The 23,370-nt window shown below is 40.0% G+C and overlaps 1 protein-coding gene across 1 annotated transcript in view; it reads right to left on the reverse strand.

Moving 5' to 3' along the window:
* tlcd4b (TLC domain containing 4b) overlaps positions 1-23,000 on the reverse strand; it is a 51,434-nt gene extending 28,434 nt beyond the window's left edge. Inside the window, exons 1-2 of the mRNA XM_028599462.1 lie at positions 22,697-23,000; positions 10,232-10,384 (exon numbers count right to left, since the gene is read on the reverse strand). Coding sequence (XP_028455263.1) covers positions 10,232-10,377 — 146 coding nt within the window. The 5' untranslated portion in view covers positions 10,378-10,384; positions 22,697-23,000. The remainder of the gene's footprint in view (positions 1-10,231; positions 10,385-22,696) is intronic.
* Positions 23,001-23,370: the final 370 nt, after the last annotated feature.

The raw sequence follows: 23,370 nt of genomic DNA on the forward strand, positions 1-23,370 counted from the left end.
TCTTGCACTCTCATCAGACTATTTTCATTCAAAACTCGGATCAATAATAGAGTTCAAAACGTACTTCAAAAAAGAAAATGAGAAATCATACAGGTGTACTATTAAAAAACTAACAAACAGTGGTAATGTGGTACAAGAAAACGAATGTGGAGACATCGTTTCGATAAGTAAAGAGTCCTTTTGGAATCTAAAAAGGCACATCTCCCGAAAGCATTAAAGTGTGCTACGTGAACACGCTGGGGAGAAAGCAACAAGGTTAGCAAATTGAATACAGTAACTTTTGTAGATTTTTGTTTATATAATTTTTATTTATATTATTAGGCCAATTTATTAGTTTAATTTTACAGGAATTTTTGTGACTAATTTGTAATTTTAAAGTGCCCATATTATGAAAAAAACTTTTTCTGGTGATTTGGGGTGTTATTTTGTGTCTCTGTGACGTCACAGTCCGAAATGATCTGGCTAACTACAACCATTAGCTCGTAGCGTTAGCATGCTAACGCTAATGCTAACGCTAGCATGCTACGTCGTTCTCAATAGCAAAGCCCTGCTACAACACACACACACAAAATCTCCAAAAGAACTACTTCCATGTGCGCCCCGGTTTGAAAATTAAACCATGTAAACCTATTCTGGTACAACCTTAAAATACAGTTATGAACCTGATGGGCTGAATATGGGCGCTTTAAATAAAACATTTCTATTTGGAAAATGTTGTTGCTCATTAGTTATTTAGGAGGGAAGGCTGTGGTCTAAGCTAAAAGTGATATACATGTAGATTTTTTCTTTTTTTGGAGCGAGCGGGGGGCGATTTCAGTGGAGCGCGAAGCAAACTGCGCTGAGCGATAATGAGCGGGGCTGCCTGATGTAGCTTTAAGCTGGGGAGCAATGAGCTGAGATTCTCACCGCTCCACTCCGCTCATATTAGGGCTGTGCTCGATTAAAGAAATTCTTAGTCGACTAACACTCATTCAATTGTATCGACTAATCAAGAGATCTGTAAATCTGAGTTTCTCCACAAAGAGTCATGTTAATTCTTGTGTTTACCAGAGATGTGCTCGTACCTTTCTTGGAAATAAGTCATTCAGCATGAAAAAAAGCCTCAAACATGACTAATGGACTAAAGAAATCTAAGTTGACTAAGACCAAAATTACCGATTAGTCGATTAATCGACTAAGAGAGAGCAGCCCTAGCTCATATCCTCTGTTTTGGACCATTATTATTATTACCATATCTGGGTCTAAAACGTTGGAGATAGTAAAACCTGCAGAAGCTGTGCTCTAAGTCAATTTTAAGACTTTTTTAAGACCATTATGAATAAAATTTAAGACCTTCATCACAACAACTAAGCCCTGAATTTTTTTTCCAGCTAAGTATTGCTGAACTTGCACTTCCCCAAAGCTGAAGAATGAAATCCGTTTCATGTCTTTGGGAGGCTACAATCCAAAAGAGACTCGCGCCAATCACATGAAAGCTGATGGGCTGCAAAATAAGTTGCATATGCAAGTACCATGTTGGTTTCATTTGTTGTCGTAATACAGCGAATTATACGTACTAGCGACAGACCGAACTACAATCAACGGAATCAAAAAACATTGTAGAGCGCTGCTTCAGCGTTACACGAACGTAGGATAATTAAGCCTCGTTTAAAATTAACTTTAAACCTAGAACACAATACTTGAGCGAATTTTAGACTTCTTAAAAATGTCCCATGGCATGAGAATTTCACCTTTTGTTTTTTTGGGAGCGAACGCTTTCTGTTAACCTCCACACTAACGCACTTATTTCGACTCAAAGTAACTTTACATTTGGTAACTGCAGTACTAGTTGTATTTTGTGTGTTAAAGCTCCCATACTATGCTCATTTTCAGGTTCATAACTGTACTTGGAGGTTGTACCAGAATAGGTTTACATGGTTTAATGATCAAAAAACACCATATTTTAGTTTTACTGCACATTGCTGCAGCTCCTCTTTTCACCCTGTGTTCAGCTCTCTGTTTTAGCTACAGAGTGAGACCTCTTTTCTTCTTCTGTACTATCTTTGATTGCACTGCACATGCTCAGTAGCTCAGATGTAGATCATGTCAGCTAGCTCCATAGACCGTAAAAGAAAGGCTGTTTCTCCACCTTCAGTCAGTTCCAAGGCAGGATCAGCTGGGAGACTTCTTCTAAACCAGGGAGCACATGGAAGTAGTTCTTTTGGAGATTATGGTGAACTAGTGTGTGTTGTAGCGGTGCTTTGCTATTGAGAACGACGTAGCATGCTAACAGTTGCGGTTAGCCAGCTCGTTTCGGCTAGTGCCGTAGAAAGCAGTGCCGATTTTGAACAGCTCACCAGGAGACTGAAGGAGGACACATTCAGAAACCAGATCTCAGAACACCATGGATGGGTTTATTCAAGATGTGTATGCGTGTGGAAGCACCAGAGACACAAAATAACACCCCAAATCCCAGAAAAAAGTGATTTTGTCATAATATGGGCACTCTAATGCATCTCTCAGAGTTTAGTCCCTCGCGGGAGCCCCAACAAAGCTCTTGACCTTTTCTAGTTGGTATTACAAGCGTATAGCTGCGTATCACGTAGACTACGCCACTGGTTTTGATGCTCACACTGATTTTACATTCACGTTGTAGGATTATTTTGTTAAGAATATAATGTAAGACCTCTGATATCATGACCTGACATTCTCTCTCCCTGTTTATTCTTGGGCCATGAGGAAGCCATCTGGTCTTGGGAAAGGATGAGACTAGGGCTGGGCGATATGGCCTAAAAATAAAATCTTTATTTTTGTTTTAAATTCGATTTCCGATTTATTTTCCCCCTACTTATTAAGGAAAGCACTAAGTACAAACGGCAGACAACTTAAAACAAATGTTGCTTTTATTTAATCAAAAGCAAGACAAATGTAACTCCCATTTCTGGGAATGAATAATAAATAAATGGACACCCTCTTGCAATTAAATTCCTAGCTGTGTTTTAAGTCACACTTTGTGGCCATGTGCAAAGCAACCACTTCGGTGATTGTTCTCCACCGTGCCCCTTTCCTGACGTATGTGGTGCCTTGTGCGAAGGATTCGGCTACAGTTAGCCGTTTTTTAGCTAAGGTTTGTTGGTCACTGCGGTTTTGTTCGTCTCGGAGAGAGACTGGCATTTTTCATATTCGGCTGGATGTGTTGGAGGAGGTTTGTGGTGCTTCTGCCTTTGACTGCGATGGGCTTTAGGCAAACGTTGCAGCGTGGGGGTCTCTTGCTCCACGTCTGTCGCAGCAAACCCATACCAGCTCCGAACAACAGATGATTTTATTCCTTTCTTGGGAACAAACTTCCCACTCTCAACGGTAGCCATGTTGTCACTTTGCTGTTGCTGTTTCGTGTGTGCTATGATGATGTTGTTGTTGTTGTTGTCGCTTGCCATACTGCTATGTGAAACTCCGGGGAGCCAAAAATGCGCCATTACACAAAAACTTGATTTACTTTTTTTTTTTTTTTTTTTAAATCGCCCGCAACAAAAAAATCAAATTAATTCATTTAATCGATTTTTCGCCCAGGCCTAGATGAGACATTATTAAAATTGAAGATGCGGCAGTTGCTCGAAAAAGATAATAAATTAATAACTTGAGCCAAAAGGAGGATTCCTTTCCCAGATGAACAGGGTGAGACAACAATGGTGAGTGTTTTGCAAGCGTGTGATTTGTGACACAGAGTATGAAGATGACCTGGCTCTCAGGAAACTCCTTAAAATTTGCAGGAGATTAAAGACATACAGGTGTTCTAATCCAACAATGGTGGCTTGTCTTTTTGAGCTGAGAAGTCGGGGTTATGTTTTCATACGGTGTGTTACATATCGTTAGCCGGCTGGAGCTAGAAGATCTGGACTATATCCAGCTGATAACAGCACCATGGATGAAGCAGAGAAAGTGGATAAGAAGTGAAGGTTCTGGGTTAGCCGGCATCAGATGCTGGGGGAATCTCTGTCTGTTTGTTAGGTTTTAGCGATAGGCTGTTTTATCTTGAAGTAATTTCTTATTAAGTAATCTTATTTTGAATCCTGAGTCTATATGGCAGGGAAAGCCCTGGATGTAACTGGATCGATCGATCAATCGATCCAACTTTACCCATGATGCTTTCCGTTTGTAAAGGTATTTTTCCTACTTTCGAATTGCACTTTTATATCTTATACGTTTTTGAGTGGACCGTACACTTCAGAGAGATTTTTCTTTAAAATCAGATGCATTCAAAAAGGACACAAGACCCATTAGTAGGTCCCATGCGTTTCTCATTGTGTCATATCTATATTTTTTTGTTGGTAAAAAAAACTCAGTTGAAATCTCCTTAAAGATCTACTTGATTAACGTTATGTAATATTGTTTCCATGGACATTTTATACTTTTTTTTTTTTTTCAAATTTGTCACTGCGCTGTTTACTAGTAGATCAGAGAAAATAGCCTCAGGATTTAAAATAAGACTCAAAATTCGTCCAGTTAAAGTAAGTTAATCAATCAATCAGTACCCATTTTGAGCTATCCACATGTATGTCTATGTTACACGGAAATTTATACAAGCTGTGCGTTATCGCGTAAACATACACGCCACTTTTCTAAAGCCGTGTGGCGTGTTATCTGGACGCGTTTTGAGCGCCGTATACAGTGGACGGGCTGGGTTTAGGAAACATGCCACGCGGGACCTGATCCCGATTTCCTGGGTTAAAGTCCTGTATTGTTTAACCCATCCACCCCCCCCCAACCAACCTCTCTATGCAGATTTTCGGGCTTTCATACTTCTCTCTACGGCATCAATTCACAAGCATTACGTGTCATTTAGCTGACGCTTTTATCCAAAACGACTTACAATTGCTATGTATCAGAGGTAACACACCTCTGGAGCAACTAGGGGTTGAGTGTCTTGCTCAGGGACACATTGGTTGATGTAGCACAGTGGGAATCGAACCCTAGTCTCTCACACCAAAGGACATGGGTCATATCCACTGCGCCATCACCACCTACCACCATCCACACGCAATCACAAGGTAATGTAAGTCAATGGAGGCCGAACGGCATTGATAAACACGCTAAAAAGCGAGTATGCGTCTTGGTAACACGCCAATAATGGCATACACACGTGTCGTACATACCACCTAACACTTCATGACATCAGTCCGATATATTTGTAAAAACTAAAAGAATGCACAATAAAAAGAAGAGGACAAAGAAAGAAAGAAAGAAAGAAAGAAAGAAAGAAAGAAAGAAAGAAAGGAAAAGACAATAAAATAGAGCTGTTCTAGACTAGAGAAAGTCCACTAACTAGGGCTGGGTTACATGAAAGCATGTTTTGTGCTGGTCAGTGATAGGTTGGATATTTCAACATTCAGGTTTCAAGTGTATTTCATATCTTGAATGTAGGGTACTACACAAGAAGCTTAGTCTGGGGACAACCTTCACCCACAGGAATAGATGGGAATGTGTGAATTTATTAGGAGCATCGGCCATAAAAGGCGTGGTTTGAAAGGAAATGTTGCACTGAAATACATAGCTTGGATTGTGTGAGGCCAGAAAATATCAAGCAGGAGTTATTTTGATGTTTGTAGAAACACTATGGGTGCATGCTCTTAGGAGAGTGTACACATGGTTATCTCCCTTTGTAGGAGAGAAACCTTGGCGTATACATTTGGTGCATGTCAACTGTTCTCCCTTTCATCAAAGTTAGTTTGTTGTGTGAATAAAGCTGCATTAGTCTGAACTCCTTGTACTCAGCATTTGTTAAAGTCTTCATCTCATTTCCAGATATTTCCCCATGTATCAGCCAAAAGAATGCACAATTAACAGAAGATGGGGACAAAGAAAGAAAGAAAGAAAGAAAGAAAACAACAATAAAATAGAGCTGTTCTAGACTAGAGAGTCTCCTAACTAGGGCTGGGTTACATGAAAACATGTTTTGTGCTGGTCAGTGGGGAACTTCGAGATTATGCAGCTGTGTTCAATACTCGACAGTCGACTCGGCTCGTTCTTTGGAAATGCTTTCACCCTCCCCTCCTTGCACTTAAGTCATGGTTATATAACCCACACGCTGAAACACAGAGAGCTGGCCGTTATGCAACAGAACACCACTCTGCAGTGACCCATCAGTGGCCGGCCTTTGACTCGTTGTTAGACTATTCCCGGGTCAATACACCCTGTACTCTGGAGGACTGCAAGGCTAATGTAAACTACAGCTGTATATGTGCAGATAAAGTCTTATCTGCAGCACAACTGAGAACATTTAATCAAGTTCTATACTTAAGTGCACATGTGGAGGTACTTGTACTCTACTTGAGTCTTTTCTTTTCATGCACACTAGTCCAGCTTGTTTTTACCTTCACTAAAGTGCTCGTTTTGCCACTGACAGACTCAGATTATTATTCTAAATGACATTATGTAAAGGATTTCTAAGGAGGTCGAGCTTTCTGTTAAAGAGTAAGATCATTTTTTAAACATCAAAACATTCCAGCTGACGGTAGACTACTCTCTGTAGTCTACCGTCTGCTAGCTCCTCTCTCTGTAGTCTACCGTCTGCTAGCTCCTCTCTCTGTAGTCTACCGTCAGCTAGCTCCTCTCTCTATAGTCTACCGTCGGCTAGCTCCTCTCTGTAGTCTTCCTCTCTCTGTAGTCTACCGTCGGCTAGCTCCTCTCTGTAGTCTTCCTCTCTCTGTAGTCTACCGTCGGCTAGCTCCTCTCTCTGTAGTCTTCCTCTCTCTGTAGTCTACCGTCGGCTAGCTCCTCTCTCTGTAGTCTACCGTCGGCTAGCTCCTCTCTCTGTAGTCTTCCTCTCTCTGTAGTCTACCGTCAGCTGGCTCCTCTCTGTGTAGTCTACCGTCAGCTAGCTCCTCTCTGTGTAGTCTACCGTCAGCTAGCTCCTCTCTGTGTAGTCTACCGTCTGCTAGCTCCTCTCTCTGTAGTCTACCGTCTGCTAGCTCCTCTCTGTGTAGTCTACCGTCTGCTAGCTCCTCTCTGTGTAGTCTACCGTCTGCTAGCTCCTCTCTCTGTGGTCTACCGTCAGCTAGCTCCTCTCTGTGTAGTCTACCGTCTGCTAGCTCCTCTCTCTGTAGTCTACCGTCGGCTAGCTATTCTCTCTATAGTCTACCGTTTGCTAGCTCCTCCTCTTAGTTTTAAGGGACAAGTGACGACTCACTTGTTCAGGCTAGCTTTTGGGTAGCCTTTGTCTTTTATTTAGTTGAAAATTGATTCTGTTGTACTTGGATCTTATTCTATTGACTATTTTTACTATGTTTTATTGTCTATGCACATTGTAAAGCACTTTGTGACCTTGTCTGTGAAAAGCGCTGTATAAATAAAATTTACTTACTTACTACTCTCTCTGTAGTCTACCGTTAGCTACCTACTCTCTCTGTAGTCTACCGTTAGCTACCTACTCTCTCTGTAGTCTACCGTTAGCTACCTACTCTCTCTGTAGTCTACCGTCGGCTAGCTACCGTAAAATGTAGGCAACTTTTAAAATGCCATATCTCCCCTCTGGGCTCACCAAAATGGACCTAAATGCATATTAACCATTCATTTCACGGGATCGCTAGTAAACACATTACCTTTAATGTCATTTTTCAGTTTTTCAAGATCCCAACCCTATTTAATAGTCGAATCGGAAGAAAGCAAAACGTTTTGACAATAAACTCCAGCAACACAACAGCATGTATAGTTACTTTTACAAGATTTCTGCACACAAAACACCTGTAGTTTGCAAGACTTTAACTTGTAACAGAGTATTTCTACAGCGTGGTAAAGGATCTGAATATTTCTTGCACTGCTGCTTATCCGAGAGTGCCGGCAGACAGCCAAAGAGACAACAGAAGAAGAAGACGAGATAACACAGAGTCAGTTAGAGGTTATGCAACTGCAAGTCACTGCCCGGTGAACTTCACCCGGGAGGTTTCTGCTTGGACGGGGAAACTTGTCTGTGCTCTGCTGGAGCTGTGTGGAATGGTGATGAGTTGGCCAGAGAAACATCAGGAGCCAGCTCACCAAAACCCCCCCCCAAAAAAAAAAAAAAAAAAAAAAACACCCCAAAAACACAGCTCATTGCTCAACACGTGTCTCTTCAGTCAGGCTGTCTTGGCAATGTTACATAAGAGAACTATTCTGGGGAGGTGGGTCCCAAGATGTCAAATGCAACTATCAACAGCATTTTAAGGCTTATTATACAAGTGTGTGTGTGTGTGTGCGCGCGCTTGTGTTTGCACGCGTGTGCTTGTGTATGTGTGGGCTTGTGTGTGTACTTGTGTGTGTGTATGTGTGCGTGCGTGTGTACACTTTCAATAAACTCTATCCAATAACAATTCTATTCAAGTACAGTACAGGCCAAAAGTTTGGACACACCTTCTCATTCAATGCGTTTCCTTTTTATTTTCATGACTATTTACATTGTAGATTCTCACTGAAGGCATCAAAACTATGAATGAACACATATGGAATTATGTACTTAACAAAAAAGTGTGAAATAACTGAAAACATGTCTTATATTTTAGATTCTTCAAAGTAGCCACCCTTTGCTTTTTTTGATAACTCTGCAAACCCTTGGTGTTCTCTCAATGAGCTTCATGAGGTAGTCACCTGAAATGGTTTTACCTTCACAGGTGTGCTTTGTCAGGGTTCATTAGTGGAATTATTTCCCTTATTAATAAAAAAAGCAAAGGGTGGCTACTTTGAAGAATCTAAAATATAAGACATGTTTTCAGTTATTTCACACTTTTTTGTTAAGTACATAATTCCATATGTGTTCATTCATAGTTTTGATGCCTTCAGTGAGAATCTACAATGTAAATAGTCATGAAAATAAAAAGGAAACTCATTGAATGAGAAGGTGTGTCCAAACTTTTGGCCTGTACTGCATAGTCTGGTGTGTGGGAACATTTTGGATCTCATGTTACCTATGGTCACAGCGGAAATAAAACTATAGATAGAACTGCCTCTGTGTGCAAGCATTGTGCAAAATGCATTAAATAGGCCTATGCTAATTTTTAGGGCTGTGTTCGATTGAAGAAATTCTTAGTCGACTAACACTCATTCAGTTGTATCGACTAATCGATTAGTTGATTTAATCGACAGATCTGTAAATCTGAGTTTCTCCACAAAGAGTCATGCAAAAGGATGCATATATTGAATAAGATAATAGCCTCCTTTGCATATTTAAACAACATTTCAGAAAACGTGTAACACCACAAATAATTGCCTTAATGAAAGTAATCAAAAGTAGGTTTCCCGGTGATATCTGTTAGGTAAAATGTCAACCCTTAATTCTTGTGTTTACCAGAGATGTGCTCGTACGTTTCTTGGAAATAAGTCATTGAGCATGAAAACAGCATCAGACATGACTAATGGACTAAAGAGATCTAAGTTGACTAAGACCAGAACCACCGATAAGTCGACTAATCCACTAAGAGGGAGCAGCCCTACTATTTTTAGCTATATATCATATGCTGAAGTACATTTCTGCAGCGTTAAAGAAAAAAATAAGTTTAATTAAAAGAAAAAATAACAATAACCGTACAGAACCGAAACCGTGATATGAACCGTGGGTTTTGTGTACCGTGCCACCCTTAGTTGCAGCTCTATGCGTATGAGAAAGGGTAGTGCACATGTGTCAAACTCGAGGCCCGCGGGCCAAATTCAGCCCCTTGCAGATTTAGATCTGGTCAATTTGGGTTCACGATACATTTTGGCCCTCCTAGTTGTGCGCCAAACCAAAAACACATGACAGTGTTTTTTTTAAACTGCAGTTACCTGACAATTAATGCACAATTTGGCAGATTTGCAAACTCTGAGACCTCCCAGAAGAAGACAGACAGACAGACAGAGAGAGAGAAATATTCAGGGGAATACTTGAGAAAAAGTTGTTGTTAAAAAAAAAAAAAAAAAAAAATGTCTTTCGTTCTTGCTTAATTTGCTAAATTCTACGATGGCTAAGGAACTCTTTTGATGACTTTTGTAGGGCTTCATGTCAACAAAAATATCGGAAAAAGCAACAAATTTACAAAAAAAAAAAAAAAAAAAAAAAGGTGACAAATGTCTGAGAAAACCACAAAAAAAAAAAGATACCAAAGAAAAAAGTGACATGCAGTAACAAAAGCATGTCAACAATCTCTTTATTTCTGACCCTTGGTGTGATTCTCTTTTCCCAGTGTGGCCCCCCCAGTGAGAATGAGTTTGACCCCCACCTGGGGTAGTGGGTTTCTGGGACACTCACCTGGAGTTCCACTCGGTGAGCTTGGTGGTGGGCAGCGCCTTGTATGCCGGCGTGATGATGTAGGAGAGCCGAGGGCTGGCCACTGAAAAGAGAAGCTGGAAACCCACGAAGCTGGCAGCCACCACGGTCCACTCTCTCGTCTCCATCACTCACCTAAACACAACAGACAGGAAGGGAGGGGGGGGGGGGGGGGGGGCAGACACAGAGAGTGTGATAACACACAGACAGGTTCAACCAATGGGTGTCAGTCATCCTGGGCAGCGTGCGCCAGAGGAGGAAGTGAGGCAGTGAGAGGGTGAAGAGTAGAGCCGGGCAATATGGAAAAAAAATCTAATATCACTTTACTAGGGCTGTGATGGATTGAAGAACTTCTTAGTCGACTAACTCATTCTCATTCAACTGCATCGGTTAGTTGATTTAATCGACAGAGCTGTAAATCTGAGTTTCTCCGCAAAGAGTCATGTTAAATGATGCATATATTGAATAAGATAATAGCCTCCTTTGCATATTTAAACATTTCAGAAAACGTGTAACACAACAAATAACTGCCTTAATGAAAGTAATCAAAGTAGGTTTCCCGGTGATATCTGTTAGGTAAAATGTCAACCCTTAATTCTTGTGTATGTATTTCTTGGAAATAAGTCATTCAGCATGAAAACAGCATCAGACATGACTAATGGACTAAAGAGATCTAAGTTGACTAAGACCAGAACCACCGATTAGTCGACTAATCCACTAAGAGGGAGCAGCCCTAGTTCACGATACTGTTGACCAAATACCTCGATATCGAGACGATATTGAAGGGTTGACAATTGGTGCTTAAAAAAAATATTTACTCTGAGATTTTTGATAAATAATCGTCATTAATGTGTATATAATGACTAAGTGGGTTAAGGCAAATAATAGAAAAGCTAGAACAGTCTGGTGAATTTAAACAATTACATCACTCTACTATAATCCAGCCATTAAAACCAAAAAAAAGACACTTATGTCATATCACGATATCCAAAATCTAAGACGATATCCAGTCTCATACAGGGCTGGGAAAAAATCGATTTGATTTAAAAATCGAGTTGGTAGGTCAAATCGATTCATAATTTCAAAAAAAAATCTATTTTTTTTTAGCTTTTTTTTAAATCCAAATACAGTATAAATAATTTGGATGTTTAACAATCTTTGTTGCACACTGCACAGTGACTTTTCACTTAGAGAAAGGGTTTGCCTTTGCAATTTTGTTTATGTTGATGCACTTTATTTAAATACAATAAATATTTTTAAAATATATATTTTAAAAATCGAATCGTAAATCGAGTTTTTTTATAAATAAAAATCGCAGATAATTTTAGGGAAACAAATCGCCCAGCTCTAGTCTCATATCACGATATAATATCAATATATTGCCCAGCTCTAGTGAAGAGGCACCCTGTGTGGTTCATCCAGTCCACAAAGAAACAGAAGAAAGGGAAAGAGACAGAAGGGAGACAAGCCAAAAACAGGGGCTGTCTAATGCAAGTGACATGAGAGATTTAGATAAGCATGGCAGTTCATAGAGGGGAATGAAAAGAAGGAGAAAAAAACACAAAAGAGAGACTTAAGTTAAGGATGACAGAAGAAAAGAAATACAGAAAGGAGTGATTGTGTGTTGTGAATACAGTGTGACGCACAGCGCTTAGACTGGGAAGAAAAGCCCTCCATTTATATGCATATTTTACTTAATACATACTGTACTTAACCCCTCCCCTGGTGTCCTCGGGTCAAGTCTGACCCCTTTTCTAAGTTCTCTATAATTAGAAATGTGGGTTTCTTTCAAATAATTGCCCAAAAATCACATTGATGGTTCAACGCAGCGCTCTTCGTAATTAAAATGTTTAGAAAAAACGTCACAGAATGTTGACTAAACTGACATAAAAGCGCCATAAACATTGAGAAAAATAAGTGACTAAAGGCATTGAAAGCCTAGAACACAGCAGAATACAGCTTTGAAAAAAGGTTCAAACAACAACAACAACAACAAGGCACTAACAATGGTTTAAAAAGAGACAAACAAAAACATTAAAAAAAAAGGGTTAGTAAAAATTTTTGAAAAAGCATTAAAAAAAAATTATAAATTGTGTTGATTTTCAGCAGACCCCTGCAGACCCATCTGCATGTACTCACTCTGAAGATAATTCCCATCACTCTCACTACCACACACACCACTTTGTGGGGACCTGTCATTAACATAATGAGTTCCCTAGCCCCTTACCTAACCATCACAACTAAATGTCTAACCTTAACCCTTACCCTAACCGTAACCATCACAACTAAATGTCTAACCTTAACCCTTACCCTAACCTTAACCATCACAACTAAATGTCTAACCTTAACCCTTACCCTAACCTTAACCATCACAACTAAATGTCTAACCTTAACCCTTACCCTAACCTTAACCATCACAACTAAATGCCTAACCTTAACCCTTACCACCTGACCATAACCTAATTATTATGGAATGCCATTTTATTCACAATTAAATAAATGAATAAATAAATATTTATTTATGAAAATGCATCATGAAATAAATAAAATGAGGCAATAAATAAATTTAATTATTTCATGGTTCTTTTATTTCATAAGTCCACACTTATTTATTTCAAGTTATTATATGCAAATCAGGGGGTGTGGCTATCTCTCACATTCAGAACGAGGTGAATGGGACTTCTTTGGCAGACCAACAACAGGACAATTTTTAACAATTTTCGCCGTCTTATTCATCACTAAATTCACATATGAGAACATTTTAGGCGAGAAATTAACTGCTTAGATTTCGAATACAGGCAGTCTTGCGCTAATCGTTGCCGAATTGACAATTTGCCTCAAAGTGTACACACACACGCACACACGATTTTGTGTAGTGAATACAGTGCGCTTACATTGGGAATGAAAGCCCTCTATTTATATGCATATTTTTTGTGCAATAGGAGGATTACAGGGAGTTGTTTAGGACACGGCAAAAATCCCCGAGTAGAAAACAAAAGGCTGAGCAAGGAAAGAAAAGAGGATTGTCAAGATCGAGTCACAGGTCCAACTCACGAGACAGAGCAAGTATTTCACCACAACAATGCTCTTTATGTGGCTCACATCGGTGTCTAAATCAGACATTTGGTATTTGAGTTTCTTTCCTTATTGCTAACACCGATTTATCTGACAGGTGTACGTATTATATAGCCTACATATTGTCACTTTTTCAGACAATTATGGCCCTTTTTCCAACTTTTTTTCCCCAACCTATTTGTCGCTGGCTGAGGAACATTTTTGTGAAAAGACTACAGTATATGAGCGATGCAATAATGCAGTCAAAATATTCCATTCTCTTAAATAAACACGTTTACTGACGGTAATACAGCCTTTAATAACCGGAAAAGACACTTATGTCATATCACGAGAGCCCACGGGCCACTGCCCACTGTCTGGATGCTGCATACTATAATAATGTTTCCATAATCACAGACTTTAACCATCACTCCTCCGTGAACTGCCTCCTAGTCTGAGATCATTTTCTAGTTAAAAGAGCCAGTTATCATTATTGGAGTTTCCATGTTTTTTTAGGAGTTTGCTCACACCAATACAGGTTATAAAAATAGTAGCATTAATTCGGTAAGAAAGTGAAAATTTCGAACAAGAATAGACGTATTCGGTATAAATTCATTTTATTTTCTTTATTTGAAAGTCCGGCCGCCAGAGTGCTTAAAAAAATTCTGAAAAAAAATGTAGTTGATGGTCCCTGCTGTAGACTCTGTCCAGTCAGAGACATATATTGTGTAAATGTAGTTGATGGTCCCTGCTGTAGACTCTGTCCAGTCAGAGACATATATTGTGTAAATGTAGTTGATGGTCCCTGCTGTAGACTCTGTCCAGTCAGAGACATATATTGTGTAAATGTAGTTGATGGTCCCTGCTGTAGACTCTCTGTCCAGTCAGAGACATATATTGTGTAAATGTAATGGTCCCTGCTGTAGACTCTGTCCAGTCAGAGACATATATTGAAATGGTTGATGGTCCCTGCTGTAGACTCTGTCCAGTCAGAGACATATATTGTGTAAATGTAGTTGATGGTCCCTGCTGTAGACTCTCTGTCCAGTCAGAGACATATATTGTGTAAATGTAGTTGATGGTCCCTGCTGTAGACTCTCTGTCCAGTCAGAGACATATATTGTGTAAATGTAGTTGATGGTCCCTGATCTCTGTCCAGTCAGAGACATATATTGTGTAAATGTAGTTGATGATCCCTGCTGTAGACTCTCTGTCCAGTCAGAGACATATATTGTGTAAATGTAGTTGATGGTCCCTGCTGTAGACTCTCTGTCCAGTCAGAGACATATATTGTGTAAATGTAGTTGATGGTCCCTGCTGTAGACTCTCTGTCCAGTCAGAGACATATATTGTGTAAATTAGTTGATGGTTTTCTCTGTTCAATATAATTGATAAATTAATTAAATCCAAATAAGTGGAAAACTCACAAGATGTCACCAAAATCACTCGGTCCCCTTTAAATCTTTCAGAAAATGATGTAAGTGTATCGAATTATATCGAATTGTATCGTTGGCTGAATATCGTGATATATATCGTATCGTGAGCTGAATATCGTGTATCGTATTGTGAGATTAGTGTATCGCTACAGCCCTAGTCTGCTGCCCACTGGCCTCTGCCACTCTCTCTGTCTCTCTCTTCATTAGTAACGTTGTCGCCTACTCTGGCTCAAACGAATAGCCTACATATGGTCATCAAACTATAACAACCTTATCCACATTGTTGAAATCATTTCAATATTGAGCCATTACATTAAAAAAAAAAATCTCTTAGATAACCGGAGCCTATAATTTCTGTAGCCTACTCCGAATTTCGTCTCCATTCAACATCAATGAGAGCTAAGGGAAATTTCGCTGTGTGGAACCCTACCTACTCATCATGCCGATGCTAAAGTGCATCCCCATCATGCTGATGCTAAAGTGCATCCTCATAATTCCAATGCTAAAGTGCATCCTCATCATGCCGATGCTAAAGTGCATCCCCATCATGCTTGTTCTTCAGGGAGATTACAGCACGCTCTGTTCTGCACTCCGCTCCGAGGAATGAAAAGGAGTTTTGACTAAACCACAGAAATGATGCAAGCCATTTAAAGTTATTCCAGGAAAGCCGGTGATTAGGATTGTGCAAGGTAGAGATTACTACCCACTAGGGCTTAAACAATACAATCCTCGCAATACCAACTGCCGCAATAAACACGGTGTGAAATGTAGAGAAATGCATAGGGCTGTGCTCGACTGAAGAACTTCTTAGTCAACTAACACTCATTATACTGTACCCACTGCCGTATTTTCCGGACTATAAGTCGCACTTTTTTTCCTACTTTGGCTGGTCCTGCGACTTCTAGTCAGGTGCGACTTATATATCAAAATATATATAATTTAACATGTTTTTAAATGTTAATTCATACTGAAAACATTACCGTCTACAGCCGTGAGAGGGCGCTCTAGGCTCGTGACAACTAGAACGCTCCTAAAGACAACTGAGAAAGAAAAGAGACAAACTGCAGGTAGTAAAATATGCAGCCCCGAAAACAGTAATGGAGCAGCAGAAAGAGAGTTTGAAATGAGAGAGAAACTTATGAGGGAGACTGGAGAATCGTGGGCTGAAAGATGTCCCGAGGTGGAGGAAGGAGTCTGGAGGGGCTCGTTCACGGTGCAGTTACATCTCCACGCCTTTTAATACCTCCATGCTCCACGCCCTGCTAGCTGGTTGTTCTGGGTGTTACTGTGTAGATCAATAACTGTTAATGTGTTACGGTAACATACCGGAAACCTACCGTATTCAGCCGGTTGTTCTGGGTGCTGTTGTGTAGTTGACAGATGAAAAAATTCTAAATAAATGCGACTTATACTCCGGAGCGACTTATAGTCCGAAAAATACGGTAATCGATTAGTTGATTTAATCGACAGATCTGTAAATCTGAGTTTCTCCGCAACGAGTCGTGCAAAAGCACCACTTTAATTCTTGCGTTTACCAGAGATGTTCTCGTACGTTTTTTTTGAAATAAGTCATTCAGCATGAAAACAGCATCAGACATGACTAATGGACTACAGAGATCTAAGTTGACTAAGACCAGAACCACCGATTAGTTGACTAATCCACTAAGAGGGAGCAGCCCAAAAAATGCACTTCATAATGTAACTGTCACTGTTTTTAGTGGTGCCTTTTATATTCAATACAATGTTTAATTTGTTCAACTTAAATCTGACCAAATCTTGCAGGTTTTGAGCCGGCCCGCATTTCAATTTAGGTTCACAATAAATTCAGGCCCACCTTGTTTCTGTCGCTAAAGTGCCTGACTTTTCCCAGCCCCCAAATGGCAAAATATTGCTCCCCGTTGAATTTGAAAGCTGGTTCACATACTACAGCTCCTCACCGTCCCATTGATGCCCAGGCTGTCCATATCTACCCTGGACTTATGGAGAAAATCCAGCTGCAATGAAATCAAGATTTTGATAATTCTATTGCTAAAGTGCCTGACCCGATTATTTGTTTTTTTGACAATTTTGATGCCTTTTCTGGCCGTTTATGGGCTTTTTTTCAACGCTTTAGACACTTTGATTTAACATTTTTTACGCTTTACTCAATGTTTTGCCACTTTTTCGGAAGTTGTTGGCGCTTTCTGATATTTTTGTCACTTTTTCCAGACAATTATGAGCCTTTTTCCAAATTTTTTGGCGCTTTTTTTAAAACGTATTTGTCGCTGGCTGAGGAACATTTTTGCCGAACTTTTTTGGGGGCTTTATGAGGCCCAAACTGTAAGTGAGAAGACTACAGTATATGAGACATGCAATAATACAGTCAAGATATTTGACTTTTTCTCTTAAATAAACACATGTCAATAAGCTCTACGTGTCTGACTCAGTTTCCAGTGTGGCCCTCTGGGAGATGGAGTTTGACTCACCTGAATAAAAGGAAAACGTAGGAAAGGATTTCCTTTCATTTGTTTTAAATGCAACAAGCAGTTTGTTGTATTTTAGCAGAATACTGAAAGCAGAACTGAGTAAACTTTAACATCTGTATTTAGCTTAAGTAATATGGTTATTGCATATGGCATATCTTCCTTATATGGTGCAGCTCTACAGGAATTACTGGAATTGTTGGGGCTTTGTAAATTATACGTGTGGTCTAGACCTACTCTATCTGTAAAGTCTCTCGAGATACAGTAACTCTGGTTATGTTTTGATACTATAAATAAAACTGAATTGAGACACAAAAAAAAGGTAGAAACCCAATGTCAAGTCATTGTCTTTGTAAAGCAACCCGAGTAATTTATCCTCTGGGTAAGTACATGGCACTTCAGGCATGCCGCCTACATTAAGATCTATTTTTACCCTAAAAATGTCCAACGTCATGCATGCATGCATACATATTGTTCTGTAAAATACGAGCAAACAAAGGACAGGCTGCTGAAGGAAACCAAGCCCCCGCAATGTAAAGACTGCCATGAAGATTACAGCTCAGAGCCACCAGAGACAAGCCTCACCACAATCTCCCACCTACGGTGTATTTTATTAATTTTTTGGGGGCATTTCTGCCTATATTTGACAGGAAAGATGAGATATGAAAGGAGAGAGAGAGAGAGAGAGAGAGAGAGAGAGAGAGAGAGAGAGAGAGAGAGAGAAGAAATGCATGTAGGGCTGCAGCTATCGATTCTTTTTGAGCAACATTTTCGGAAAAAAAAGCAACATTTGTATTGCCTACATTGCTTACAATATAATCTCTCAAAAAACTAAACATTAAGGGCCATATTACATTGTTTTTAAAGAATTTTTTTTCAAATTATATCAACCTCAAACTAAGGCATACACTAAACATACACAAACATTACATTAAGTTATTTAACTTAACTTTCAGAACTACAAGTTTCAGTAGTAGGCCTATGTGTAAATATCAGTCATACTCAACCTATCTTCATTTATATATTTGATAATAATGTCACACAACTCTGTTACACTTATGCTATTAGGTTGTTGATCAGCTGTTTCTGTGGAGATAGATAGATAGATAGATAGATAGATGATTTAACGAAGCTTCGAGGTAAGTCATTTTGCGTCGAGGATTTTTTGTAATCAAATTATTCAAGGAATCGTTTCAGCCCTGCATGCATGAGAGCCATCACAGGTTGGACTTGAACCCTGGACCTTCTTCGTCGAGGAACTAACCTCTGCTTAGGTGCACCCGCTCTACCGACTGAGCTAACCGGCCACGTTTAGTTTTTTTTTTAATAAAACATCTGCAGAATACACTTCAGAATGGATCAAAATTAAAAATGATGCCTGACATCTTTCAAAAGCAGGTTTCCCACAAATCATAGCAGCTGTAAGACGTGCAGCGACTACTTAATTAATTACGTTTTCCTACATCCGATTCTGTAGTAGAGATCCAACGATTAATCCATCAGTTAGTAGGGCTGCTCTCTCAGTCGATTAGTCAACTAATCGGTGGTTTTGGTCTTAGTCAACTTAGATCTCTGTAGTCCATTAGTCATGTCTGATGCTGAATGACTTATTTCCAAGAAACGTACGAGATCATCTCTGGTAAACACAAGAATTAAGGGTTGCCATTTTACCTAACAGATATACCGAGAAATAAATAAATCGAGAAAGACAATTATTTAGCTCATTACGTTTTGCAAGTAAATTCTTATTTTCTCTTGTGTTCTGAATGAAAAAACATTACGTTTAAATATGCAAATTTCACAGTTGTATGTGTTTTTTTTACTGTTGATTTATTGAACTTTTTCCACTGTTTTTTAAGTTCAATAATTGCAACATCTTTCCAGAAGTCAACGAGTAATTGTGTCAAATTATCGTAATTTCAATATTGACCGAAATAATCGTGATTATTACTATTATTTTTTTTCCATAAATCAAGCAGCCCTAGAATAAGTGTTGGTCGACTAAGAAGTTCTTCAATCGAACACAGTCCTATCAGTTAGTCATGTTAAGGTTATCAATTTCAGCTGTGCTTTTCCTACTAGGACAAGTCAAAGAGGTCTGCTGTGAAAAAGGTCCATTGTCCCCCAGCAGCAGCAGCAGCAATAGTAGCAGCACATTCCTGGAGCCCGTTGAACATATGCTGCATGTGTCTGAATTATTCATCGGCTCTCTTCACCTGGCAGACTGGTTCCTGCTGCCCCACGGGACGGCTCCTCACTGCAGCCGACAGCCCGGGGCAGCAGAGCTGCTCTGCCGTATCTAAGGCCCCGTTAACACCAACACGCTCCCGGGTGAAAACCACAAATTATTCTATCAGATGGGCCTTTTGTTTAGACGGCGACAGCGTTTTTGTGGCTTAAAAAAAACAAAAACAAAAAAAACACAAAAATGTGAAACCATCCTCCAGAGTGAAAATCTTAAAAACCCATCCATCTAAAATGGGTAAAAAGGCACTGTGAGAGTGTGTGTGTGTGAGAGAGTGTGTGTGTGAGAGTGTGTGTGTGAGAGAGTGTGTGTGTGTGAGAGTGTGTGTGTGAGAGAGCGTGTGTGAGAGCGTGTGTGAGAGTGTGTGTGAGAGTGTGTGTGTGTGAGAGTGTGTGTGTGAGAGAGCGTGTGTGAGAGAGTGTGTGTGTGAGAGAGAGCGTGTGTGAGAGAGTGTGTGTGTGAGAGAGCGTGTGTGTGAGAGAGCGTGTGTGTGAGAGAGCGTGTGTGAGAGTGTGTGTGTGTGAGAGAGCGTGTGTGTGAGCGTGTGTGTGAGAGTGTGTGTGAGAGTGTGTGTGAGCAGCATGCATGTATCTCTGTGAGTGTATGTATGTATGTATGTACAGTACAGGCCAAAAGTTTGGACACAACTTCTCATTCAATGTGTTTCCTTTTTATTTTCATGACTATTTACATTGTAGATTCTCACTGAAGGCATCAAAACTATGAATGAACAACATATGGAATTATGTACTTAACAAAAAAGTGTGAAATAACTGAAAACATGTCTTATATTTTAGATTCTTCAAAGTAGCCACCCTTTGCTTTTTTTGATAACTCTGCAAACCCTTGGTGTTCTCTCAATGAGCTTCATGAGGTAGTCACCTGAAATGGTTTTACCTTCACAGGTGTGCCTTGTCAAGGTTAATTAGTGGAATTATTTCCCTTATCAATAAAAAAGCAAAGGGTGGCTACTTTGAAGAATCTAAAATATAAGACATGTTTTCAGTTATTTCACACTTTTTTGTTAAGTACATAATTCCATATGTGTTCATTCATAGTTTTGATGCCTTCAGTGAGAATCTACAATGTAAATAGTCATGAAAATAAAAAGGAAACGCATTGAATGAGAAGGTGTCCAAACTTTTGGCCTGTACTGTATGTATTTGTCTCTTTAACAAAATATCTTCACACTGAGATTATAGATCAATAATCATCAGTAATGTGGACACAATGTCTAAGTGGGCAAAGGTAAATAATAGAACAGTCTGGTAGGTTCAGAAGAGTACATCACTTTACTGTAATGCAGCCTTTAAAAGCCAGGAAAAGACACTTATGTCATATCACGATATTCCAAATCTAAGACAATATCTAGTCTCATATCACAATGTTGATATATTGCCCAGCCCTAGTGCATACTACGCCACATTTCATACTTTCGGGTCACCAGATGCACGCAGATTTCCCCCCAAAACGCTCGTCTAAACGCGGAATAAAAACTGAAAACGCAACGCCACTTTTGCGTTTTCTCTTCAGATTGTTTCCATCTAAACATAGCCTAATAGCGATTAATTTGACGGATATTGAGATATGATTCACGACATTGGAAGGAGTGATCATTTTTGTATCATTATTCTAACCCTTGTGTTGTCCTCGAGTCAAATAATACCCATTTTCAAGTTTTTTTTTTTTTTAAATCAGAAATATGAGTTTCTTACAATCAAATTGCCCACAAATAACATGGATGGATGTATTTACATTGTAGGGGAATCAATACAAAGTTCTTCGCAGGTAAAATAGATGATGGTTTTCACTGAATTTGGGATGTTTTATTCCAGTTCATAGCATTTGAAAAATAAATGGTCAATGGTTTCAAAACAGCCGCCTGACTAAACTTTGACTCAACATCCTCTGATCTCAACTATTAGTCAAAATAACTCATCATTTCTCACTTATGTCATTTAAATTAGGTTTATTGACCACGAATAAAGAAAGCATTGAAAAAATTGACGCGTGGATGGCCTCTAGCTCACCCAGTAGGAGCGTGCACCCCATGTAGGTTGAGTCCTTTTCAGGGGTGCGGGTTCGAATCCGACCTGCTGCCCTTTGTGGAGTGTCATCCCCTCTCTCTTTCTCTCCCCCTTTCCTGTCTATCCACTGGCACTATCTAATAAATGGGAAAAGCCCCCCAAAAAAAGTGACTTTTTGAAGTGGTCAGTTGGACTCAATCACCAATTACCGAAAATGACGAAAATCTAGTTGTTGTTGTAGCCCCATAAAATATCAACGCGATATTCCGATTTCGATATAAATGCGATTAATTATGCAGCCCTAAAACACTGCTGCCCCTTTTCTGCAGTCCAGGGTTTGACCTTGTTCCGCCGGACTATCCTGCTGCTGTCAGCAAACCCTGACCCCGTGACATATCGACCCTAACATAAATGATAGCGGTTCAATTCCCCGTGTTCCTGTGGAAACATAAACCGGACCCTATCTACCGCATTGCTACACCACACCAGCGGCTTTGCATAAACCTCGGGCCGCCTGATCTCACTCAATCCCTGTGCAGCCAGGGTCCCTCATGACATGAATACTGATAAATAACTGGTCATTATTGCCGTTTGAGTCCCACAGAGATATTAAACAGTAAGCACACAGACTCTTACAGTAAGTAAACGCTGCCTTCTGAGAGTATCGTGCAACCTGAATAGCAACTGGCGTGTGCAGGGCCAATGTAAAATAGTAACAGTAAGTGGCTATAAATCCGTTATCAGTACGTTTTTTTTTGTGTTTTTTATTCAAAACATTGTACGCAATTATTTTTTGCTAAGGGCGAGCGACGTGTCAGATACATTAATATCAGTTACGTTATTAATAGGAAGCTTTTATAACTCAAGCCAGGCAGGCTGGCAGGCTGGACGAGTTGCAACAAGGAGACGCAGCCCTTAGAATTGAATTTCAGGGGCAAAGTTGATGCTAACGTTCTAAAGCTAACATTCTAAAGCTAACATTCTAAAGCCAACGTTCTAAAAGCCAACGTTCTAAAAGCCAACATTATAAAGCTTAACGTTCTAAAGCTAACGTTCCAAAGCTAACGTCCCATAGCTAACGTTCCAAAGCTAACGTTCCAAAGCTAACGTTCCAAAGCTAACGTACGCCGCTGCGCTCCCAGGACGTGTTATGTGTGTGTGTGTACAGTGCGTAACTCCAACGCCAGTGAAGGAGGTGGAAGCAGCAGGGAGCGCGGGGTTACCTGCTATCCGTCGCATAGGTCTGTGTAGGCGGATAAGCTCCAACCGTTTAGCCGCTGTCTTCTCTCCACTTTCTCCCAACTTGACGTTAGCAGGTCGGCTAACGCCGCCGTTGCCTGTCGCTGTGCGACCGTTGAGGGAAAGAAAGGGACGAAAAGGCGAACAATGCCGAGTCCCGACGACCATCACACCGCGGGGGAAAACCACTAAAAGCCTTTAGTCCCTGGCTGCCATGTGTCTCCAGTTATGAGTCCGATAGAAAAGTTTCTACTCGTTTTATTTTGGCGTTCACAGTAAAAAAAAAGACGAGCGGTGACGTCGACACGTATACACCCCTCGTACACCCCTCGTGCACCCCCCCCCCTCGTGACAGAGGCCACACCCACCAGGAACAAAGGCCATATGGAATATTAATGATCCAAATTCCATTCAGTTGTTGTGAAAGACTTCTTCAGAATCAGAATCAGAATCAGAAAGGGATTTATTGCCAAGAACGTTTTTTGCACATACAAGGAATTTGTCTTGGTGTTTTTTGGGTGCATGTCACACTTAGTAGTCCATATTAATTATCTAACACACACACACACACACACACACACACACACACAAACACACACAGACACACAGTAACACAGTAACACACACACACATGGACACACAGTAACACACATAGACA

Source organism: Perca flavescens, chromosome 15 (assembly GCF_004354835.1).
Source record: "Perca flavescens isolate YP-PL-M2 chromosome 15, PFLA_1.0, whole genome shotgun sequence".
NCBI classification, from domain to species: domain Eukaryota; kingdom Metazoa; phylum Chordata; class Actinopteri; order Perciformes; family Percidae; genus Perca; species Perca flavescens.